Here is a 22259-nt window from a genome sequence, read left to right on the forward strand (position 1 = left end):
TAAAGCCATGTTTGGAGGAAATCAAATTTTGAGCCATTTTTGCGAAATGTGATAAGGGGTTACATCATTAAAATTCTCAATTTTTGACCTAAATTTTTTTTTTTAACTAAGTAAGCAGATTTATTAACCTCATAAAAACTAACATAACACCGCTTTCCGAATGCAAATTAATGCATTTTTGGCCGAGTTATGATATTTTTTAATATAAAAAATCAGATTTTATAATACAAAATAATATTTTTCTAAGTGAAGGAGTCATTTCCGACCCCATAAACCATATATATTCTTGATCAGCATTAAAATACGAATCGTTTAAGCCATGTTTGGAGGAAATCAAATTTTGAGCCATTTTTGCGAAATGTGATAAGGGGTTACATCATTAAAATTCGCAAAAATTGACCAAAATTTTTTTTTCTAACTAAGTATGCAGATTTGTTAACCTCATAAAAACTAACACAGAACAGTTTTTCGATTTAAAATTAGTGCATTTTTGGCAGAGTTATGATATTTTTTAATATAAAAAAAAAAAGCTTTTATAATACAAAATGCATTTTTGGCTTAGTTATGATATATTTTAATTGTTACCTGCAAGGGTATACAAACGTTGGGTGGCCAAAGTTAGCTTTCTTTCTTGTTATCTAAAAATTATTGTAAAATTTTTTATATAAATAAAAATTAAATAGTAAACATGAGTTTTGTATTTCAAATTGCCAAATTACTTTAAATTCTTCACTTTAAATATTTATAAATATTTATTATTAGCTTGTATTTTTATCTAAAATGTATATATAAATTTAAATATCGTAATTTTTATTTATAAAAATATAATATAAAAATATTAATATTAAAGTAAAATACTAAATAATAAATAGTATTAAATATCCCTAATATATCGTACCTTTGTCCAATTTAACCCTTGTTTCTTCTTTAAAAAAATATCTATAAATTTTAAATAAATGCAAATGTCACCTCTACAATATTTTCAATATAAAATTAACAATTTCACACCTCAATTTCTTGCTGAAATCGGCAGTGACAACAGTGGAGAGGACTTTACCCCCTCGCAGGTTAGCTCATACAATTTAATTCACCAGCCTTGTTCCTCCGCGTGGGCTGCTCACCTTTTTACTGTATAATTAATCATATTTTATGGGCTCAATGTCGATTGTCGACATTGTTGCCATATCATTTTCATTTTTGCCACATGTGCGGGCGTAACACGTAATTGTTGTCACTTATTCATTGCGCAGCAGATAAAATTAATTAGCATATTTTACACCGAAGGACCCCCGGAGAACTTCTGAGCCTCGAAACAGCGAAATTTTTATGCTACAGTCGTTCGTTTGATCCTTAGTCCTTGCATAGCCCAAAAAACGTCGAAAGATTTTCAAAGTGAAAGATTTTTAAATTAAAATTCATGAGCCAGCAGCTCGCTTTCTTTTCATTTTCAGTTTTGCCTCGCCAGAAAACTTTTAGTCTTTAAAAATTATGTTTATGATAATTATTATTACATGTACTATATATACAATACATGGATGAGTGTATATATATATACATTTTGTGTGTGTTTGTCCCAGCAACTTTTGCTGACATATTTTCGCAAGTATTTAGAGAGAAGTTCCCTAACCTCGTCCGGTGCGTTACTCTCTTTAAACTGCAAAATTCATAGCCATATTTAAGGGTGCACAGGGAGAAAAGTGTTTTAATTTAGATTTGATTTGAAAAGAGTTTGAAAAATTTACTAAAAACTGTATGAAAAGTGTCATGAAAGCACAGAAAACTTCCAAGAAATTCAACTTGAAATTTAAAGAATAATTAAACTCATATTTTGATTGTGCAAATTATTTGTTAATATGTAAGAAACTCTCTTAAAAATATTTTTAAATATATTATTTATTAATTTATATAATTATTTATTTAATTGTATATTTTATTTTTACCTTAAATTAACTTAATTCCCCTTGCCCCCCATTTCTCTCACTGCCTGAAAGCTGTTGCTGCTGCTGAGGCTGGCAAATTTTTTGGGTCTGTGAGCTCCATACAAAAACAAACACAAGCACACCACACAAACTCACACACACCATACTAAAACACACCAGCACACACACACACATACACCCCACTAACACACACCAACACATACAGGTAAGTCGGGACAGCAGCATTTTTGGGGGTGGCTTCCTTGCCCGGGAACCCAACTTCTGGTGGGTGCGGGTGGGCGCCCGCGCCCTTCAGGCAAAGGGCAATTTTCAGTTTGAATATTTTAGCTGCTAATTAAAATGTATTCGCGGTTAACAAAACGTGCGTCCCCGTCCCCGTTGCTCGCCCCTTCGAAGGAAAACTAGAGGGAAAAGTTGAGTTGCCTTCGTTTAGAGATGAAGCCGCAAATAAACAGAAAATGTAATTGCATGCAGTAGGGGCCAAGGAAAATAACGATGCGAGGGGGGAGGATGTGCAGAAGATAACCAGCCAGGATTGCTGTCAGGGGAAACATCCTGGCTGCAGGATGCTGCACAATGTGGCATCATTTAACGGCAGCCGGAAATGCTGCTGCCATATTGAATTTGCTTGGGGGGGGGCCCCAACAAGAACTTGCCTGGCCGGAAATGGAGTTATATGGGAGGGGGGGGTGGTAAGGGGGGCAGCAGCAGGTCAAGTGCTGGACAGTGTGGGCGTGGCAATGCCAAACGTAACAAGGATCTGTTGTTGCCAAAGGAGGGACCAGGTGACCAAGCTAAATGACCCTCTGACCTTGTTATAATTTAAATTAAATTTAAAAAATATTAAATTAAATAGTTTCTATATATATTTAATCATAAAAATCAAATAATAATTATTTAAATAATTTGTATATTTTTTTTAATAATAAAATAAATAATAGTAAACAAAGTCATAGAATCACCATCAAAAAACCTATAATTTATACCCGAATCGTCATATCAATAACCTTTAAGCCAACTTCTGTCAATAAAAAATTCAAAATTACCTAAAAATCTATTTCTGCAAGTAATAATTCCCATATTTCCCATGAGTTTAATCAAGTTCCCTGCCAAATTGACACCTCTGGCCATATATATAAACCTATAAACATATATCTTATTATATTAAATACAAGTCCTGGCACATTCACAACAATAATAAACGTAGACTGTAATCCAATTATTTTGGCAAAGAGCCCTCCTCGAATGCAACAAGGACATCATCCTGGCAAATATGGAAATCCAACGAATTAATTAACATTGGATAAATACGATTATAAGGTTAATGGCGAAGTGACAAAGGGGGGGATTCGATTCGATCGGCAGGTTTAAAATTAATTGGACTCGCAGGTAGAACTCTGAGTAATGGTTATATTAACACAAATTGGCTAAGACTCCTGGAAATGGGTTAATTGGAGAGCTTTTATAGTTTAGAGGTTTTGGAATTGATGAAATTATGGGTTAATTAAAGTGGGAAGTAAACTGGAATTAATGGTGGTAAAAAAATAAATATTTCAAGTAAATAATTTCAGTAAAAAACATTAAGATAACTCCCATTTTAAGCTCATCCAGACTTCTTCCTCAGAGTAAATTCTCTATATTTTATAAGCAGAATTCCCTTCTCCCTTTCACCGTCCAACTTCCACTCTATAAAGTCCTCGTAAAAATAATATTTCCAAGTAGAGTCAACGGAATTCAGAGGACACACAAAGGACCTGAACTGATCTGGGCCAAGCTGGGGCCAAATGACTGCCAAGAGTGAGAGGGGACGCAAGAGGTAAAACAGGTAACACAGGTAACTGGGAGAAGGTAACAAACGGCAAACAGTTTCAACTTCTGGCCATAGTTGGTAATGAGTGAACACAACTCCCCGTGACATGGCACAACATGAACCCCCAAACCCCAACCCCATCCGCATCCGCATTCGCATTCCTGTTCACAGCCACCACATCCCCCGTGTGGAATCATCAAATGTGGCAGCCACCAGCAGCTCCTCCTGCTTCGCCTTTTTCTCCTTCTCATTAACCACTGGCCGTTCGACTGCAACTCATATACACTCACCTACAGAGAGAAAGATGCCTGGCAAATATATATTTCCAAAGATGATTATTTCACACATAATTTTTTTAAATTAAATTTTAAATTAAATTGTTTCTTTTCATCTAAGAAATGCCAATCTTTCAGTGGGAAAAATACAAACACAATGGCTTGGTTCCCTCACCGACTTAGGCCTTGGCTTTGGCAAATCTCTGTCTTGTTGTGGGTGAGCCCACAGAAGGAGACGACACAATCGCCATTGTTGACCTTGAATCTTTTTGATTTTTCTGCTCAGTGTGCCATCACACACACACACACACACACACTGAGAGAGAGACAGGTCCTTTGGGTGGCTGTGCAGTTCACCTGTCAGGTAGCATAATGTGCACAATGTACACGAGTATTTCGCATTTCACCAGTGTGTGTGTGTGTGTGTGTTGTGTGTTGTTCCCGGACACACTCACTCTTTCTCCGCACTCTTTTCAACCCCATAAGGCCGTCTCTTTTCAATGCTTCGTCCCTTTTTTAAGGCCGTCTCTTTCTACTGCTGGTTTTTGGCCGTGCTCCATCGAGTATTCAACTCGCATCGCTCGCAAAGTGACATGGCATATTTCAAGGTAAACATTCTGAATTTTGCATATCAAACGCGAGGCAGAGCAAACAGCAAACAGCACAAAAGCGGGAAGGGAGGCGGGGGGGTCAGAGTAGGGTGGCAAAGGAAGAGTACTAATACACACACACACACACACACACACAGTTGGGTTTTCCACGAATTGCTTTGCAGTTGAATGAGCTGAGTGCTCCCCCCTAAGCCATGTGCAATGTGAAACGGTCTGTGGACCGCACACCACCCACTACTATCAACCACCCCCTGCAATCAGCTGCCGTCTTCCCCTCTTCGCCCCCCCTGCCGAGTCGTAGCAACCCCCCACTAATGGCCACCGCAAGTTCTAATTGTATAATTAATGAACGGCAGCCCCTCTGCCCGCACTGCAGATAGTTTTCCCAAAAACGAAACAAAAAAAAAAAAGAGAAATAATATTCGAAACCGCTTACAACCGGCAAAAGCTGCTGCAATCCCGTTCATAGGTATTCCATTTCCATTTCCATATCCCCCAGACCCCGAATCTCTTGCCAGGCAGTAGGACGAGTTATTATACCCTGCTTTTTCACAACAACAAAAATAAAACCCAGTTCGATTGGAAGGTTAACTTTAAATTAATTAAAAAATTCGTTTTTTCATATTGGTATATATTAAAATGTTATTTTGAGAATATTTATATTAAAAACACTATTTAATTTAATAAATAAATTATACAGGAAAATGCTTATATTCAAATGTTGCTTGCCTATTTAAGTGTTGCTATGAAAATATTTCCTTTCAAATGTTTATATTCAAATGTTGCCAAATACTGCCAGGATAATTTTGCGATTTAAATATTACCCAGAAACTATATCTATATTTAAATATTGTCATAAAAAATGTGCCTATTTAATGATGCCAAATAAATGTTCCCATTATTATATGTTGCCATGAAAATGTTTCGATAGAAAATGTTCCTATTGAATGTTCCTATGAATATGTTGCCATGCAAATGTACCGATTCAAATTGCCACGGACATGTTCCTATATAAATGTTGCTATGGAAAATGTTCCCCTTTAAATGTTGCCTAGCAAATCTATAAGTTCCTTATTAACTCCTGGACGTAGCACATGTCCACACATAAGCAAAAACTATTTGTACAATTACATTATTTCATTATGCAATTTGTACCTGGCACAAGGCATAAAACATAATGCGAATCCCTACAGAATTAATGCACAATGATTACCCTTTATCGATTCAAAGGGATTTCCGAGCAAATGTCAATATGTATGTGGCAGTCATTGTTTAATTACCAATTTATGGCCAGCTTTATATATCTATATATATATATATAAGCCACTTGGCCAGCTCTGGCTAATAATGGCATAACAATGTGCAAATAATTTAATAATTTCTCAATGTCCAGCAAAATTCTTTAGCTGAAAAATGTCAGGGGAAAATGGGGAAAATGATTTTACACACATCAGTGGAAAGCGACAGAGATTCAATTTTTATTTTCGTTGCATTTATCCAACCGAAATGTGGTAATTAATTGGGCAACCCGCTGATCGCCAAAAATTCCATCTCCATTTGGCCGTGTCCAGTGCAGTGGCAGGCTCTCTATTCCCTCTATCTCTGTCTGTCTTTATATATCCATCTCTTTCGATGCTCTTCTCTGCTGTCTGCCTGTCTCTGTTTACAATTGCCGCCCGCTAATTTATTTGAAAAGCCATTTGTTACCTTTGGCTTGCCTCTGTTTACACCGTCCGTCTGTCTGTCCGCCTTCCGTCCGTATTTCTGTCTGCATTCCGTCCGGATTCCGTCCATATATGTATGTTATATATATATATATGTGTTTCTTGTACAAACAGAGACCTCTTCTATGTGTGTGTTTTGGTTTTAGATCTGCAGGTTTCGCGCATTACATTTACATTTACAATTACAATTAGCTTTAATTCAATTTGCCAAAACAAAAAAAAAAGAAAAGCAAGGGAAAGCAAAAGGAAAAGCTCCTCCCTTGTCTTGGCCAAAAAATAATGGAAACAAGGAACAAGAAAAACCATTGAAAGTTCAGGGAAACTGGGAAACTGTTCGCTAATTGTTTATATACACACATATGTGCATAAAAATATGTGCCAGCGGGGGGCAAGGAGGTGGCAATGAGCTTTATAATCAATTCATTTAGCAAATACAACAGACAAGTAAATAATGAGAGAGACAAGGAGAGATACAGAAAGAGAGAGCGAGAGAGAGAGAGAGCTATTGAGATTTTATTGATGGAGATGTGTGCGTATCGGATACAGATCGAACAGCTGCCAAATGCCTCCAGTACTCGATAATCTTTATATACACCCAGAGAATATATACACATACTCGGCTATTTAGTTGAAAAATCGGAAAATTAGAAAATCGAAAAACTGGAAAATCGAACAACAACAACAACAACAAAAAGAACCAGGGGGGGAAATGAGAAAATCTGGGAAAAAGCGAACAACAAACATGCGGCATGTTCTCTCTTCGGTGTTTGTGTTTTGTTAAGCTTTAGTAAATACTTGAAAATTTAATGCCGTTTGGCCAATAATTAAGGAAAAAACATTTTCGAAAATCCCCCTCAAACCTCTCCTCCTCATTCTCTTTTGATAATTTTCTTTCGCGCATATTTCGTTATATTAATCATACGCACAGTTGGCACAAAGGAAAATCAAATTGAAATATGCAAATTTATTGAAAAATGTTTGCCTTTTTTAAAATTACACGAAAATATATTTACACAGCCGCAGTTTCATTTCAGCAGCCACAAAATACATATATATATATGTATAGTATGTATATAATGTAATCACAGGAAGTGACCAAGGGAAAAACCAGTTGGTAGAATGGAAGAACAAACATCAATGAACAATTAATGAGAGAAGACAAGTTGGGAAAGAAGTGAGAAAGAAATGGGAATGGCAAAGGAATGCAAAATCGAATTGTAAACAGTGTGTTCGAATCGAGCACAAAGCCAAAGAAAAACCATTAAGAAAGCATCAGGCAAACACAGAAGGCAAAAGAAAAACATTGAAGGGCAGAAAAAAAAAATGTAAAATCTCAGGGGGGGGGGAGATATTCTTCTTCTTTTTTTCAATAATTTCAAGCAGAGCTTCCTCTTTTGTGGAAAACTCTTTTAAATCTTTAACAAAAACTAATTATTTTATTTTGAAATTTATTTAATTTAAATAAAAAATTAAGTTTAAAATTAAAAAAAAGTGGAATTCCTCAAAATACATTGCGTATACGTAATATTCCAGAAAATTCCCATCAGGCCTTTGTAAAAATATTAAAATTTCTGAAACCACCACCAAAACCCAAGTCAGAATTTTAATTTTCCACGCATTAAGGTTTAAATTTCTTAAAACAAATAAAAACTTCGGAAATTTGTATCAAGAAACATCCACAAGAATTGCGTATACGTAATATTTCAGAAATGGGCCAACAATTAACAATTAAATTCCTTAAACTAAGACTGAAACCAAGCAAAGTATTTAGTTTTAACAGAACAAAAATATTTATATTGTTTTTAAATATTTAAATTGTTTTAAAAAATAAATTAAATCTGCGTATACGTAATATTTGATAAGTCTCCTCAAAACCTCTTTGAAACCATTTCAAATTCCTGAGTTCCCCACCAAAAACCTACTATAAAATTTAAATTTTCAAACGCAAATATCTTGAAACCTCTTAAAAACAACCAAAAATCTTCAGAAACTTGTCCCAAGAAGTGCGGCGAAACTGTTTCAACCACAAATCTGCTCAAAATCTAAATCACCTCTTGGGTGTGTGTGTGTGTGTGTTTACACCACAAATTTGAAAAGCTCTTGGCTCTTGGCGAAACTTCACAATCGAAAATAGCAGCGCCTGCAGCACACACTGCGTATGCGTAATGTTCGAAAATGTGTCCAGCTGAAGAAATTCACTCACCTTTTTATCGCTCCGAAGGCCTTCGTTGTTGTTTACCTTGGATTCTCCTTTTCCGCTTGTTCTGCCGTTGTTTTTGTTCTTGTTTTTTTGTTTTCTTTTCCAACTTTTCTTGCCGAATTTTCAAATTTTCAATACTTTTTTCTGCTGCTGCAGATAGATTTTCTTTCTTTTTTTTTGTATTCAGCTTTCAATGTTGTCTTTTATCTGGTGTCTCTGCCAAGTCACAACAATAACCGAAAAAAAACAACAAACATTAGGCTTCGATGGGGGTATGGGTTAAAGGCGTGTGTGTGTACTCTGTGTGTGTGTGTGGTTGTGCGAGATCGTCGTATATATAGAACTATATAGAATTTCAAAACAAAAGTTGCGCGCCCAGGAAATCCACGAGTCTCGATTTGCGATTGTTGTTGCCGTAATTCGCCCGACGGCGTTCGCTGCCAAAAAAAAAATGGAAAGAAAAATGCAAACACAAAACAGAAACTGTTTTCCAACTAAAAAATTGGGTAAAAAAACAGTTACGATGGAATTACATTACATTGCTGTAAAAAAATGCCAAAAACTTTGCACTCACTTTTGTTTATTTAACGCGAAAACTTGACACTTCAGTGGGGGGTTTAAAAAAAAAAAAAAGGAAATTTATAAAAGAATATAAAAAAAATATTCAAAAAAAAAATCTTAATATTTAAACATAAAAAACAATTAATTTCTTAATATTTTTAAAATATATAAAATGGCTTAAAGTCTCACTGGAAAAGGTTTATTTATTCAAACTTGAATTGAAAAATGAATTTTTAAAGAACCATTGGTTAGGTTTTTCACGCTCAAAAAAAATATATCTTTAGGGTAATACTTTTATTTATAAAAATAAAATTACGTTTATTTATTTAGCACACACTGTTATATATTTATTTATTTACAGGGGAAACTTTTCAAAAAAAAAGGCCTAAAAATATTACAAAACTGGAAATATTTCCAATTTTTCAATTTAAAAATTTTCCATAACTAAACTTTCAAAAAATATGTTTTCCAAATATTCTTTATTTATTTAATTGCCACGCACGAGTAATTAAAATCTTTTTAAAAATATTTATAAATATTTTTTAACAAACATAATTTTTTGTTGACTTTGGTATTTCGATCCGCTGACCGACCGACCGACTGACTGACTGACTGACTGACTGACAGTGTGCGTGTGTGTGTTTGCGTGTGTGTGGGATGTACGGTGTGTGTGCCGTGCCGCTCTGACTCCAAGAACTACAACAACGTAATGTTATCCGCTCGGAGGCTGAACGCCTACTGGATGTTTGGATGTTACACGCGCCGAAAGCTTCCGCAGAATGCCATCGCCAAAGCCAGAGCGTTGGTACGCAACACACGCGGCGGCGGCGGCAGCGTCGACAGAGCCTCGGCGTCAACGGTGGCAGCGACGCCGCCAACGTCTGTGGCAGCCGACGAGTGCCCCGAAGTCAGCTGGACTCGGCTCAGAAGCCGTTAGGTGGCGCCGAGCGAAGCCGAAGGGCAGCCGAGAAGGAACCGAAGGGTAATCATCATTCGCACTGCGCTTTTTGCTACCCTGGGTGGCACTATGGCAGGGTATTTGTTATTCGGTACAAAATTTAAAGTATTTTATAGGGGTTCAAAGCAGTAACTAAAGCTGCTCTAATATTTAGCATTATAATTTCAGATTTATTGACGGTTTAGGTTAATGGTAAAATGAAATAAAGAAAGAAAAATTGATTTATTTTCCCAGGAAATTAAAATTCAAAATAATTCATTAATAAATAATACAAATATCATAGACACAAATTTAAAATAAAATTATTCAATTGATTTATTGCTTAACAACTAAAATATCAAAAATGTATGAGAGATTCTGCTTTCATTTTTTATTTTTAAATCCTATTAAATAATTTAAGTTTTACATTCAAAATTAAATTGATTTTGAATTGAATTATAGAAAATAAACAATAACAACCCCATTTCCAGTGCCTCCGATCAACGATCGTCATTGGGTGCCCCAAAGGGTGTCGACTTCTTCGGATCCGCGGAAACTTTCGGCCACTCGCCGTTAATTGCATTTGCTGGCCAAGGAGATACTATATGAGGAGAGCGAGGCGGCGGGCGAGGAGGGGTAGAGCAGTGGAACGACGACGACTGGCAAAAGCGCAGCGCCTTCGTTGTGATCCATAAAACATATCTGCGTGAATAATTCAAGGCAAATATAACGCAGTCTACACGGGGGCAAACTCTACACTCGCACAGGAGCGACCACCCGCTCTACGCGCACTCCCGCCCTCCCGCAGGTGTGTGTGCTCGTTCTCTCCACGCGCCGACTCTCCGCTCCCTTCCAGTCGCACTTTCCCGGCACGAAACGAACGGCAAACGACTGGAAAATCGGCCTCGTGGGCGCTAACAAGTGGGGGAGCAACAGTTGAAATGAATGAAATGAAAACTTTCGATGCTCTTCGGCTCTCGACGTCGGCGGCGCAGCCGGAGAGACGTTAGCAGCGCTGCCAGCTTCATGTGTTGCTTCTCCAGCACCTGATGATAAGTGTTCGTGGAAGGGGCGGCAGTGGGTGGGAGTGGAGAGGGGGCCTGGGGGTGGGTGGTTGCTCGCTGTTGCTCTTCCAGTCGTCGGCACACTGTTGCTCCTGCCTGGACTTGTGTGTGTTTTTTTTTCATGTTGGTGGGTGGTTGGGTGCCCAGGGGGTGGCGGCTGGTGGCTTGAGAGTTCTGCTAAGCAGCAACTAATTTTTGTTAATCACACCTTAATGACACGAACTTGACACCATTCCATTGCCGATGCCTCGATTTCCATAAATTAGACGGCCAAATAGACAACGTGGCTGTGGTTAGAGCTGCACGGCCACAAAAATAATTAAGGGAAATGATTTATAAAGCAATAGTAAATATTGTTAAGGGGTTGGGGTATTAAATATGTTTATATTTTATTTTAAAAAATGTGAATATATTGGGAAAACGTTTTTAAGTTAATTTTTAAGTTCGGATTTATATTTCTAGTGTTTTAGGGTATCAGAATTTTAGTCAGAAGTTTAAAACTTAGTTAAGGAGTCATTTCCGACCCTATAAATCATATATATTCTTGATCAGCATCAACAGGCGAGTCTTTTTTAGCCTTGTTTGGCAGAAAAAAATAATTAATAATTTTTTTCAAAAAAAAATGTAAGGGGTTACATCGTTAAAATTGCTAAAAATCGACCAAAATTAAGAAGTTAAATTAACTATGCAAATTTGTTAAGCTAATAAAAATAAACATTACGCCGCTTTCCGAATTAAAATTAATACCTTTTTGAGGGAGTTATGATTTTTTTTTAGATTTTGATTTGTCCCAAAAAAGGTTTAAAATTTTAAATAATTTACCAAAACTTAAGTTTATTTGTAAACATTAAATTAAGTATGCAAATTTGTTAACCTAATAAAAATTAACATGAAAAAAAAATATTATTTTGTATTATAAAATCTGATTTTTTATATTAAAAAATATCATAACTCGGCCAAAAATGCCCTAATTTGCATTTGGAAAGCGGTGTTATGTTAGTTTTTATGAGGTTAATAAATCTGCATACTTAGTTGGAAAAATAAATTTCGGTCAATTTTTGCGAATTTTAATGATGTAACCCCTTATCAATTTCACAAAAATGGCTCAAAATTTGATTTCCTTCAAACATGGCTTAAACGGTTCGAATTTTAATGCTGATCAATAATATATATGGTTTATGGGGTCGGAAATGACTCCTTCACTTAAAAAAATATTATTATAAAATCTGATTTTTTATATTAATTTTTTTTTAATGCATTTTAGACTGAGTTTTTAAATTTCGATTTGTCCCAAAAAAATGATCATATTAAAATGTTTATATATAAAAAAATAAATAATAATAAATAAACCATCTTTATTTACTATTTTTCTTAATTTTTATTAATTGATTTAAGGACATTTCTGCGAGTGTGTGCTTGTCTGAGCGACACTTAATTACAATGTGCCAGCTTAAGGGTAACTACACAAACAACGCCAAATATAAAGTGCAGCCCGCAGCAAATGCAGCACTCACACACCTATAAACTCACACACACATCATAAACACACACTCATTCACGCATTGATTTTAATGAGTTGCCAGGCGACAAAGTGAACGAAATCGCTTTGCCCAGCTCCCGAAAATAAATCAAATTTTTATTAACCTTGCCTGACTTATAAGCGAACATTAAAGAGAAAATTCACAGGAAAATTGCCAGCAATTAATAGACATGTTTCAATTTAATAGTTTTGCGAGTACAAGTGTTTTTGTGATGTATATATTTAGCCATTTGCCCATGCCTTTTGGATACATAATTGTTTTTAAATAGAACCAAACGAAAATAGAGTATGTAAAGCAATTTTAGGAAGCCAATTATGTACATATGCACTATTTTTCTGTACAAAAGAGACATATTTTTAAGAATTTGACTTAAATAATAATTTTAAATATAGTTTTGGTTATAAAAAACAATAAAACACCATATAATCATTTATAAAGTTGATTAAAAAATTACTAAATAATATAAAACAATTATGATAAATAAAAAGAATTATTTTTTAATATTTTAAGAACCCATTTAATATTTATAAAAATATAATATCTAAATAAAATGTTTTTTTAATAACAAGTAAAATATATAAAATCTCCTGCTAAACCCTCGAGCCCTGTGCATTATTCAGCGCAAGATCGATACGATTTCTGGCCAATATGGACTACACACTACCTCTCTCGGATGAGATGCATCATCGTTACCATGCCCATTAGCACCAGAATCAGGTAATGGTCTTTCGGAGCACCCATCTCTCCCCCTGCCCCGCCGCCGGCATGCTCATCGTAGTAGTTGCCGTAAATGGCGAATGTCAGCAGCTGGCGGTGGGCTTGTCGCAGCTCCATCTCAATATGGGTGACGTTCGCGGACTCCTCCTGCGACCAGGAGAACTGTGAGGGCTGCAGGGCATAGAGATGACTGCGTGTCACAGTGCTGGGCATAATCAGGCGCCTCGGCTTGTGGACAAACTCCCCGCGGATGCTCAGATAAACGAACTCGACCTGGTCATCATCCCACCCTCCCACATCTGTATCTGCGACCAGGCCGCAGCTATCTACGCTGGAGTTGCCGCAGGCAAAGAGCCCGCAGAGCCGAATAGTGCTGTACTGCTCCTCTTCGTAGCGCCTCTCGCCCACCCAGACCCCCAGGCGGTAGGTGCCAGGAGCAGGACCAACCGGGGTCCATTGCGCCTCAAACTCGCAGCACAGGTCCGCCTGGCAAAGGCGCTTAACCACCGAACTGCTCGCCACCATGGGCAGCTCCCAGGTGGTGAATTCCTGCAGATCCGGCTGTTGCAGTAGCTTTAGGCTCATGGTTTTACCTTTCTCCGGAGACTGGGGTTCTTCATCCAAAGGTTTGGCACTTTCCTCCTCATCGGGATTTAGGGGCACTGAGGCCAGAAGCAACTTTCTTTCGCCCTCGACCTGATCCGTGACCATGAGACGTGCCAGGGCACCCTGCCGCGTCGCATAGATGCCGCTGCCACTCATCCCCGCCAGCGGAAGACTGGCTCCGGCGGCCAGAAGATTCACTCGATTGGCCCAAGCCCAGCCTTGCTGGAATTGAGAGGCTGAAGAAAGAAAAAGGGGTAAGATTAAGATGTAAACAAGGCTTCTTTCTGGGTTATTTCAGTCAAAGCTTTAAAGAATTAAAAAAAAAGATTGAAGATATATTCTGTAATTACAAAATTATAATTTTTAAATATTTATGAATTATTAAAATACTTCATTAAAAAGCCATTTAAAAACCTAACGACTTTGGCAATTAATAGTTGAAAGTTTAACGAGGTTTTGAAAGCTAAAAGGTCATTCTTAAGATTTTCCTAAATTTAAAAAGATCTTTTTAGCTTCACTCTCACCTGTCAGAAAGGGCAACTCCGAGTTGAACATCTTGGTGACAATCACATGACGTATGCCCAGCTGCTCCACCAGCTCCTGGGCCGGCTCATAGAAGAGCATATCAAAGCAGACAAAGTGGCCAAAGGTCACCCCAAAGTCCGTGCTGAAGGTGGCCAATTGGGGCAGCTCGGTTCTGTTGGTCGAGGGTTCCAAGTACAGATTCCACTTGCGGTAACGCGACACCACGGCTCCCCGGCGATCGAACACCACATTGGTGTTGTACACCAGATAGCCACGAGGCGAGTGCTCCTCCTTCGACTCCTCGGCCCGTTCCTTGACATTGATCACCAGGTAGAGGTGGGCTTCTTGGGCAGCACAGGCCAGTTGGCGCAGGAACGAAGCTATATACTCATCATCGCCGGGCTGCGCCTCGCACAAGCTCTGCTCTGTGGATTCCGGCACAGCCGTGAGCTGGAGCACTGAGTTCAGCGTGGCCTCCGGAAAGACTAGAATATCTGCTTGGCCGCTGGCCGAGGCTATGAGCTCCAGGTAGCCAGACAGATTGTCGGCCAGCAGCTGCTCCGAACTGCCGCCCATCAACAAAGGCCTAAACTCTGCCACTCCGGCGGTGTAAAAGTCGCCGGCAGAGGCCCCTGAGAGGCAGCCGAGGAGCCAGAGAACTCGAAACATGATGAAGTGCTTCAAGCAAAGGTGAATATTGGACTGAGGGAATCCAACAACCGGTTTACAGAGGCAGCTCTGTGTCTCAGCTGATTAGGTTTTTGTGTCTGGCCAGATTTCCTATCTAATCGGGGAATAATCTAAGTGGGAATTTGATTTTTAGCGGGTATAGTTTTCTACATAATTATATTAAGCCGACTTTTGGGCGAAAGAGGAAAATATATATATTTATAGCTTAATTATAAAGTCAAAATTAAGCTTAAAATTTAGAAAAACCCTTTTTTAAATCATTAAGAAAACACTTTTGGTTTTATTTACTTACTTATTTACTTTTGATATATCTTCTATCTTAAAATATCAAATGTATAAACACTCAATAACTTATCAATCTTATCAATAATGTCCAACATTAAGTGCTCTTTTCTGATAACAGAATTCCCAGATGATATTTGCCTTGGCTTTTCTGCACAGAACTAGAGAAGCGTTTTTAGAGTTCAAGATAAATTTGTAAACAATATAAAAGGGTGTGTGTATAGTTTTAAAGAAAAGTAAGATTTTATCTTCTAAAAAAACTAGATACATCCCTCATCTTGACCTAAGACCTAGCAGGATCAGTGGCATTAATGTTAGCCAAAGACCCAGACTCCTTAAGGAACTAGAGCCTCCTTTGTAGCCGCAGGCCAGCTGCTCCTGCTCAGTGCCCACGCCAAAAGTGCACTGATTGTCATAGTAATTACCATAAACAGCAAAGGTCAGCAGGTTGTCCAGCTCCTGGGTTTCCGCCAGAGAAAAGCTGACTTCATGATGGTAGCTAAGAAGAGGAAATTAAAAAATTAAGAAATCTCTGAGCTAAGTCACCACCCACCTTTCCTTGCTAGACTGCTCCTGCAACCACTCAAACTGGCTGGGCTCCAGTGGCATTAGGTTGTCCCTCAGGGTGTCTGGTATGAGTAAAAACTCCCTAGACTCTGGATAGGTGACCTTAATAACAAGCTGTGTGAAAATCACTGGAGACTGTGGGTACACTCCCTCCTCCGGCAGCAAACCACACTCCTCTATGGCCGGGCCCAAACAGGCAAAGAGTCCACAGTTTCTGATATAATTCGCATCCACATTTTGATCCTGACGCACTCCATCATAGACACCCACTCGGTAGCTGTAGAACTTGGCATTCACAGGACTCTCTCGTTCCCGCCAAGCCACTTCGTAGTTGCAGCAGAAGCTGCCCTGACAGATCTGGCCACTGCTGCTGCCATTAGTACCCACATCCAGCTGGAGCAACTGCGTCTGATAGATCTCCAAGGCATCGCGCATCATGTAGAAATTCGTGCTGGCTGCCGTTTGGCGAGATTCCTGCAAGGATCTTCTGCCACGACGAGTGATCTTGGGCACCTGAGCCACATAAATGGCTCGCTCACCATTGTCGTGCTTCATCACACTGGTCAGGGTGCCCTGGCGACCGTGGAAGATGCCCGTGCCAGTGCTGCCCACCGAAGGACGACTGGCGCCGGCGGCCAGGAGATTCACATTCTGGGCATAGGCCCAGCCCTGTTGGATTTGAACAGCTGGAAAAGGGAAGAGGATCAGTATTTCTATCCCTCTGATAGATTCCCCTCTCTCTCTCACCTGTGAGAAAAGGCAGCTGGGAGAACCACATGGTGGGATAGACAAAGTCCGTGATGCCCTGCTCCACGATGAGCTGATGGGCGGGCGTATAAAACAAAATGTCAAAACATATAAACTGGCCAAAGGTGACCCCAAAGTCCGTCTCAAAGGTGACCAGCTCTGGGCGATAGGTGAGGTTCTTGGACTCGGCATACAAATGCACTTTCCTGTACCGTGAAACCACCACACCCTGGCGATCAAAGACCACATTGGTATTGAAGATATTCAGGCCATTGGAGGCGCAGGGTCTGGGATCATCTGGTGTATCCTCGCACTTTTGCTTCTCGGTGAGATTAATCACAATATATTTGCTTGAATTGCGGGCTGCACACGACAGGGTGACCAGGAACTCCTCGTAGTGAGTGCCATTCAGGCAGGGGTTGATGCCATCCTCGGGACTGGGCACAAAGGTGGTGGAGCCCAAGGCATTCAGCGTGCTCTCCGGAAAGACAATGATGTCGGTGGCGCTGGCATTCGCCGAGTGTATGATCTCCACATAGGCCTCCAGGTTCTCCGACCAGGCATCCAGGCCCAAAATCGACTGGCGGAATTCCACCACGCCGGCGGTATAGTAATCCAAGTTGGCGGAGTAACCCACTGAGCACAGTAATCCCTGTATAATGCAGAGCAGGAGCAGCCGTTTCGAGTCCATGTTCGTTGTCGAGGGTCTCTTTTGGGGTAATGACTTCCACAGCCTCGAGCATCGCTGCTTTTATTGAATTTTTCTTCGGTTTATCTTATCTTCAGGGGAGTCTTATAGTTAAAACTTTAGTCTTGATTTGATTTGTATAGGTTTATTTTTATTTAACCAGAATTTTAGAGAACTTTATGAGTTGGTTTTCGAGTTTTTGCTTCAATTTCAAGTTTAAGTTTCATTGGAATCAATTATTTTATCTTGTTTCAATGTTCCACAAGTGATTTTTATTTGCCTTTCATAAATGTTTACCATCCATTTATACGATTGCTGATGCCAATGCCCCTAATTATTGACTTAATTTCTTGATTTGATTTTATTTTTTATCTTTATGGCCAAGGCAAGTTTCGTTTATCAGTAAAAAGAACAGATTTTGGGGCTGTTGCCAATCTAACATTTTGATAAAAAGCTTGGGTATATGGATTTTAAGGCCAAAATATTCTTAAAAATTAATTAAAAATTAAAGGAATTAAGCTGGTTAATTTTATAACATTTAATCCAAACTCAAAATATCAGAAGACCATCTATCTTACTTTCTATCAATATGTCTTTCGATCTATCTACCAATCTATCTATCTATCTCTCTATCTTTCTATCTTTCTATCTTTCTATCTCTCTATCTATCTATATCTAACTATCCTTAACTACTTATCCTAACTCCCTACCTTTTTAATATTCTTTTAAAAAATAATCCCAAAACGTTTAAATAAGAAACACCTATTACATTTAAATTTAAATCCAAAGGTAATGTACATCCTCCTCCTAGATTTCGCTTCCTCTAAGCCTCTTTGTACCTCCTTTATCGGCCATATCGTTTATGGCTTAGTGGGGCGTCAAGTGCCTGGATCAGGCCATATACACCCTGTCCATATTCATCACTTTGGGCCAATTCGAGGGCACAAACTGGCCCCCCTTAAGGAAGGTCTCAGACGGCACTTGACTGGGCTTGAGCCGACATCATTGGCCCACTTTGAGCATTATCGGGTTTATATACACAAAATGTACACCTTTTTTGGCTTATTTATTACTTCTTTTTTTCCTCAGCCAGATAATCCACAGCCCGAAAACGTGCAGCCATCTCTCGCGGCTTAATGCATTTCCATACGCTCCGCTGCAGACTCCGAAAAGCCCGACGAATGCAACATAAATTCAGGACCAAGAACAGCCATAACAAAGTCTACAACTCCAGTCGAAAACCCAACTCCTACCCTTCATCCAGCCCGACAATCCTTTCCGCTGCTGCCCGCCCACGTCCTTCGGCAAATTGATTTGCGGCAAGGAACGAGCGAAAATGTGAGCTTGGTGAGGGTGGGGATGTATGAGGCAGAAGAAAAATAAAATAAAATTAAAAAATAATGTTTGAAAATTTCTTGGTCATATATTTTAAATACGAAAATTTACCCAAGGGAGTCGAACCGTGCGCACACAAGCCTGTTACCTGTTACCTCTGTTACCTGCTCATTTTATGCGCAAAAAGAAACGAACGGTGAAACACGTTAAAAGCTAAGACGAGGTCCCAACAACAACAACAACAACAAAGGTAAGAGCATAAAGGGGGCAACGAAGAAAGCAGAGAAAGCACATAAAGGCAAAAAGGAAAATCTTATTTTAATAATGGGGACCAAACAGGATACTCTATGAAGGGAAATGTATGAAAAACTCCAAGAAAGGATATAAGAAGAGATTTAAAATCTCTTGAACTTAGATAAAAAGATTAAAAAAATAAATAGATAACCTAATAAAAACTCAAAAAATTATATTTACTAAAGTATTTATATTTTAAGAGATTATAAATCTCATAAATCTATTTTACGGGTTAGTAATGATTTTAAAATGTTTTTATTTTCAGACAGCAAATATATCATTGCATACTTTTAGACACCATTTAAGGGACTTTTAAACAACCTAGAAAAATTCTTTATAGTTATCATGAAATTTTGTGCGAGAAAAAATCATTTTAAATTTATTAAAATTTTGTTTTTTTTTTTTAATTCATAAATAATTTAAACAAAAATTATGAAATACATAATTTTTTATTTTAAAATTATTAAATAAATAATTTTTAATTTATTTAACATGTTTTTTGAATTAATAAATCATTTTCAATTTATTTAAAATTTTTTTTTATATGAATAAATAATTTTAAATTTATTTAAAATTGTTCTTTTGCTAATACATTGTTCTTAAATATTTCCTATATATTTTTAGAATATTTTATTTATTGATAACACATTCTAAACCCTAGTTGCCACAAAAAGTGTACCCACCCTGGTAAAAAGTGAGATCAACCCCCTGAGAAGATGGTGGAATGGCGGCAGCTTCATTAAGTTTTTGGCCTGCCTCCCGGAGACATGCCCCACATATGCATATACACATTTGCTCTATGTGTGCATGTGTGTGTGTGTGTCCACACATATGAATTTCAGAGGGGGCTGTGAGAGGGTGTGTGTGTGTGCGGCATTCGTTGCTACTTATGTTTAAGCTTCGTATTTAAGCTTTTTGCACGATTTCCTCTAACAAATGGATTTTCACTTGTTGCCCAGCCAGACGAGCGAAGCTATCACAGACACAAACACACACGAAAAAATGGGTTTCTACACGGATAAAAAATAAATTGAATATAAATAATAATAATCTATATATAGAAATACTAAATATAAAAATATAGAAATAATAAAATATATTTTTAACAAGAAAGGAAGCTAACTTCGGCACGCCGAAGTTTGTATACCCTTGCAGATTGGTTTCGATGTTTATATTATAGATTTAAATTCTGAAAACACTCACCAAACAGAGTTTCATTACATTTTACCTATACTTATTATGTTTACAGTTTGAAAGTTACAGTTTTACATTCCCAGTTTTACATTTTCTCTACATCTACCGATCGGTTTATATGGCAGCTATATGATATAGTTGTCCGATTTTTATAAAATTTATACCATAATTCTAGAATAATAAAAAAAGCTTATATCTCAGAGTAGATAAACATACGTTGAAAAACAACGAAACTATAATTTTTTATCTATTTATTTCTCGACCGTTCCTATGGCAGCTATATCATATAGTCGACCGATTTTCATAAAATTTTTACCAAAATTCTGAAATAATAAAAAATGGCCATATCTAAAAAATGGTGCAAAAATGTTGAAAAACAACAAAGTTATAATTTTTTTTCTACAAATATATCGAACATTTGTATGGCAGCTATATGATATAGTCGTCCGATCCGGCCCGTTCCGACATATATAGCAGTGAGAGTATATAGAAGACCCTATGCAAAGTTTCATTCAGATAGCTTTAAAACTGAGGGACTAGTTTGCGTAGAAACAGACAGACGGACAGACGGACAGACGGACAGATGGACAGACGGACAGACGGACATGGCTAGATCGACTCGACTGTTGATGCTGATCAAGAATATATATACTTTATAGGGTCGGAAACGTCTCCTTCACTGCGTTGCAAACTTCTGACTGAAATTATAATACCCTGCAAGGGTATAAAAAGTAGAAAAAATGTTTGGGTTAAGTTTGAGAAAGTTTTGAAAAGGTTAACATTAAGAAAATAAATAATAATCAATTAAAAATAATATATAACCTTCTCAAAATATTATTTTCTCTTAGAATTAAATAGCAAAAATAAAGAAAATAAGTAATAATAAATTTAAAAATATATATACTCTTCTTAATTTATTATTTTCTTTTAAAATTAAACTGCACAAATTAAGAAAATAATTAATAATAAATTACAAATACATACTCTTCTTAATATATATTTTTTTAGAATTAAACTCTTTGCTGTTAGGAATATAATTATTAATCATTTAAAACTAACTACTTTTCTCTCTCAGTGCTTGCGTGTGTGCAATTTGTATGGCCTTGTTGTCAGGCTCGTTTTTTTAGATCTCCCCACGCACACACATACACACGGACATGGGCACACACGTGCGCTATCCTGGAGCTTCCTGGATGCCGGACGCTGGTCTCGTCTCCGGACTCCGGACTCTTTTAGCTCGTTTGCCTCGACTAACAAATAATTTAATTTCTTGGGTCGCCTTTTATACTTACTTCTTGCTCCATTTTCTAGTCTTTCCTTTTTGGCAGGATAATCGGGGGCACCAGGACTCCCTGCCTTTTATCGATGACTAGAACTGAATGCTCTCTCAATCATTGATTAGGCGAAGGGGCCACGAAATCAAACGAGTATGCCGCCATAATGGCCCGTTTTCCGGTGGGAGTTGGTCTTAGTGCGTACACACTTTATGGGGCCAGATTTTTGTCTGCTTGATTAATTGCAATTTTGTCCTGGCAATTTGTTAGCCAGGCAGACACACACACGCACACACACATGTGTGTGTGTGTTGTGTGTGCGTATGCAAACTAAAAAGTATTATTAATGATGTTTTTTGGGAGGGTGGCTTTGCCTGCATTTGACATCACTCATGCGCCGCGTTGTCTGAGATTTATGCCCCCAGCCGAAGGGTGTGAAGTGGGTCACTCACTGGAGTGACTCCACTCTTGGACTGATTAATAACAAACGCTTAAATCCGGGAACCACAAAAACGAGTGACGAATTATTAAACTCACTAAGCACACAGGCACACACTGAATTTTCGGTAAAATGAACTGTATCTACACAAGACACTGGGAGTGTGTGGAGTTTGGTGTGTGTGGAAATGTGAAAAAGCTGTGTTTACATGTGTGTGCGATTAGCCGAGGATTTCCTT

General features: G+C 37.9%; 3 protein-coding genes across 3 annotated transcripts in view; all 3 read right to left on the minus strand.

Moving 5' to 3' along the window:
• Positions 1-9882, minus strand: part of Ca-alpha1T (Ca[2+]-channel protein alpha[[1]] subunit T) — a 105122-nt gene extending 95240 nt beyond the window's left edge. The window contains exons 1-2 of the mRNA XM_070288044.1: positions 9785-9882; positions 8564-8776 (exon numbers count right to left, since the gene is read on the minus strand). The gene's annotated coding sequence lies outside the window, so the exon portion shown is untranslated. The remainder of the gene's footprint in view (positions 1-8563; positions 8777-9784) is intronic.
• A 2954-nt stretch (positions 9883-12836) lies between these two features.
• On the minus strand, positions 12837-15195 carry LOC108070836 (vanin-like protein 3). Its single transcript, XM_017161462.3, has 2 exons — positions 14511-15195; positions 12837-14222 (listed from the first exon to the last, which is right to left on the minus strand). The coding sequence occupies exons 1-2, from the start codon at positions 15178-15180 to the stop codon at positions 13324-13326; spliced, it is 1569 nt and encodes a 522-aa protein (XP_017016951.1). The 5' UTR covers positions 15181-15195; the 3' UTR covers positions 12837-13323.
• Positions 15196-15752: 557 nt separating this feature from the next.
• LOC108070872 (vanin-like protein 1) lies at positions 15753-21836 on the minus strand. The gene is made up of 4 exons (XM_017161511.3): positions 21601-21836; positions 16798-17589; positions 16037-16736; positions 15753-15982 (listed from the first exon to the last, which is right to left on the minus strand). Exons 2-4 carry the CDS (start codon positions 17486-17488, stop codon positions 15757-15759), a joined length of 1617 nt encoding a protein of 538 aa, XP_017017000.1. The 5' UTR covers positions 17489-17589; positions 21601-21836; the 3' UTR covers positions 15753-15756.
• Between the last annotated feature and the right edge of the window lie 423 nt (positions 21837-22259).

Source organism: Drosophila kikkawai, chromosome X (genome assembly GCF_030179895.1).
Source record: "Drosophila kikkawai strain 14028-0561.14 chromosome X, DkikHiC1v2, whole genome shotgun sequence".
Classification (NCBI taxonomy): Eukaryota; Metazoa; Arthropoda; class Insecta; order Diptera; family Drosophilidae; genus Drosophila; species Drosophila kikkawai.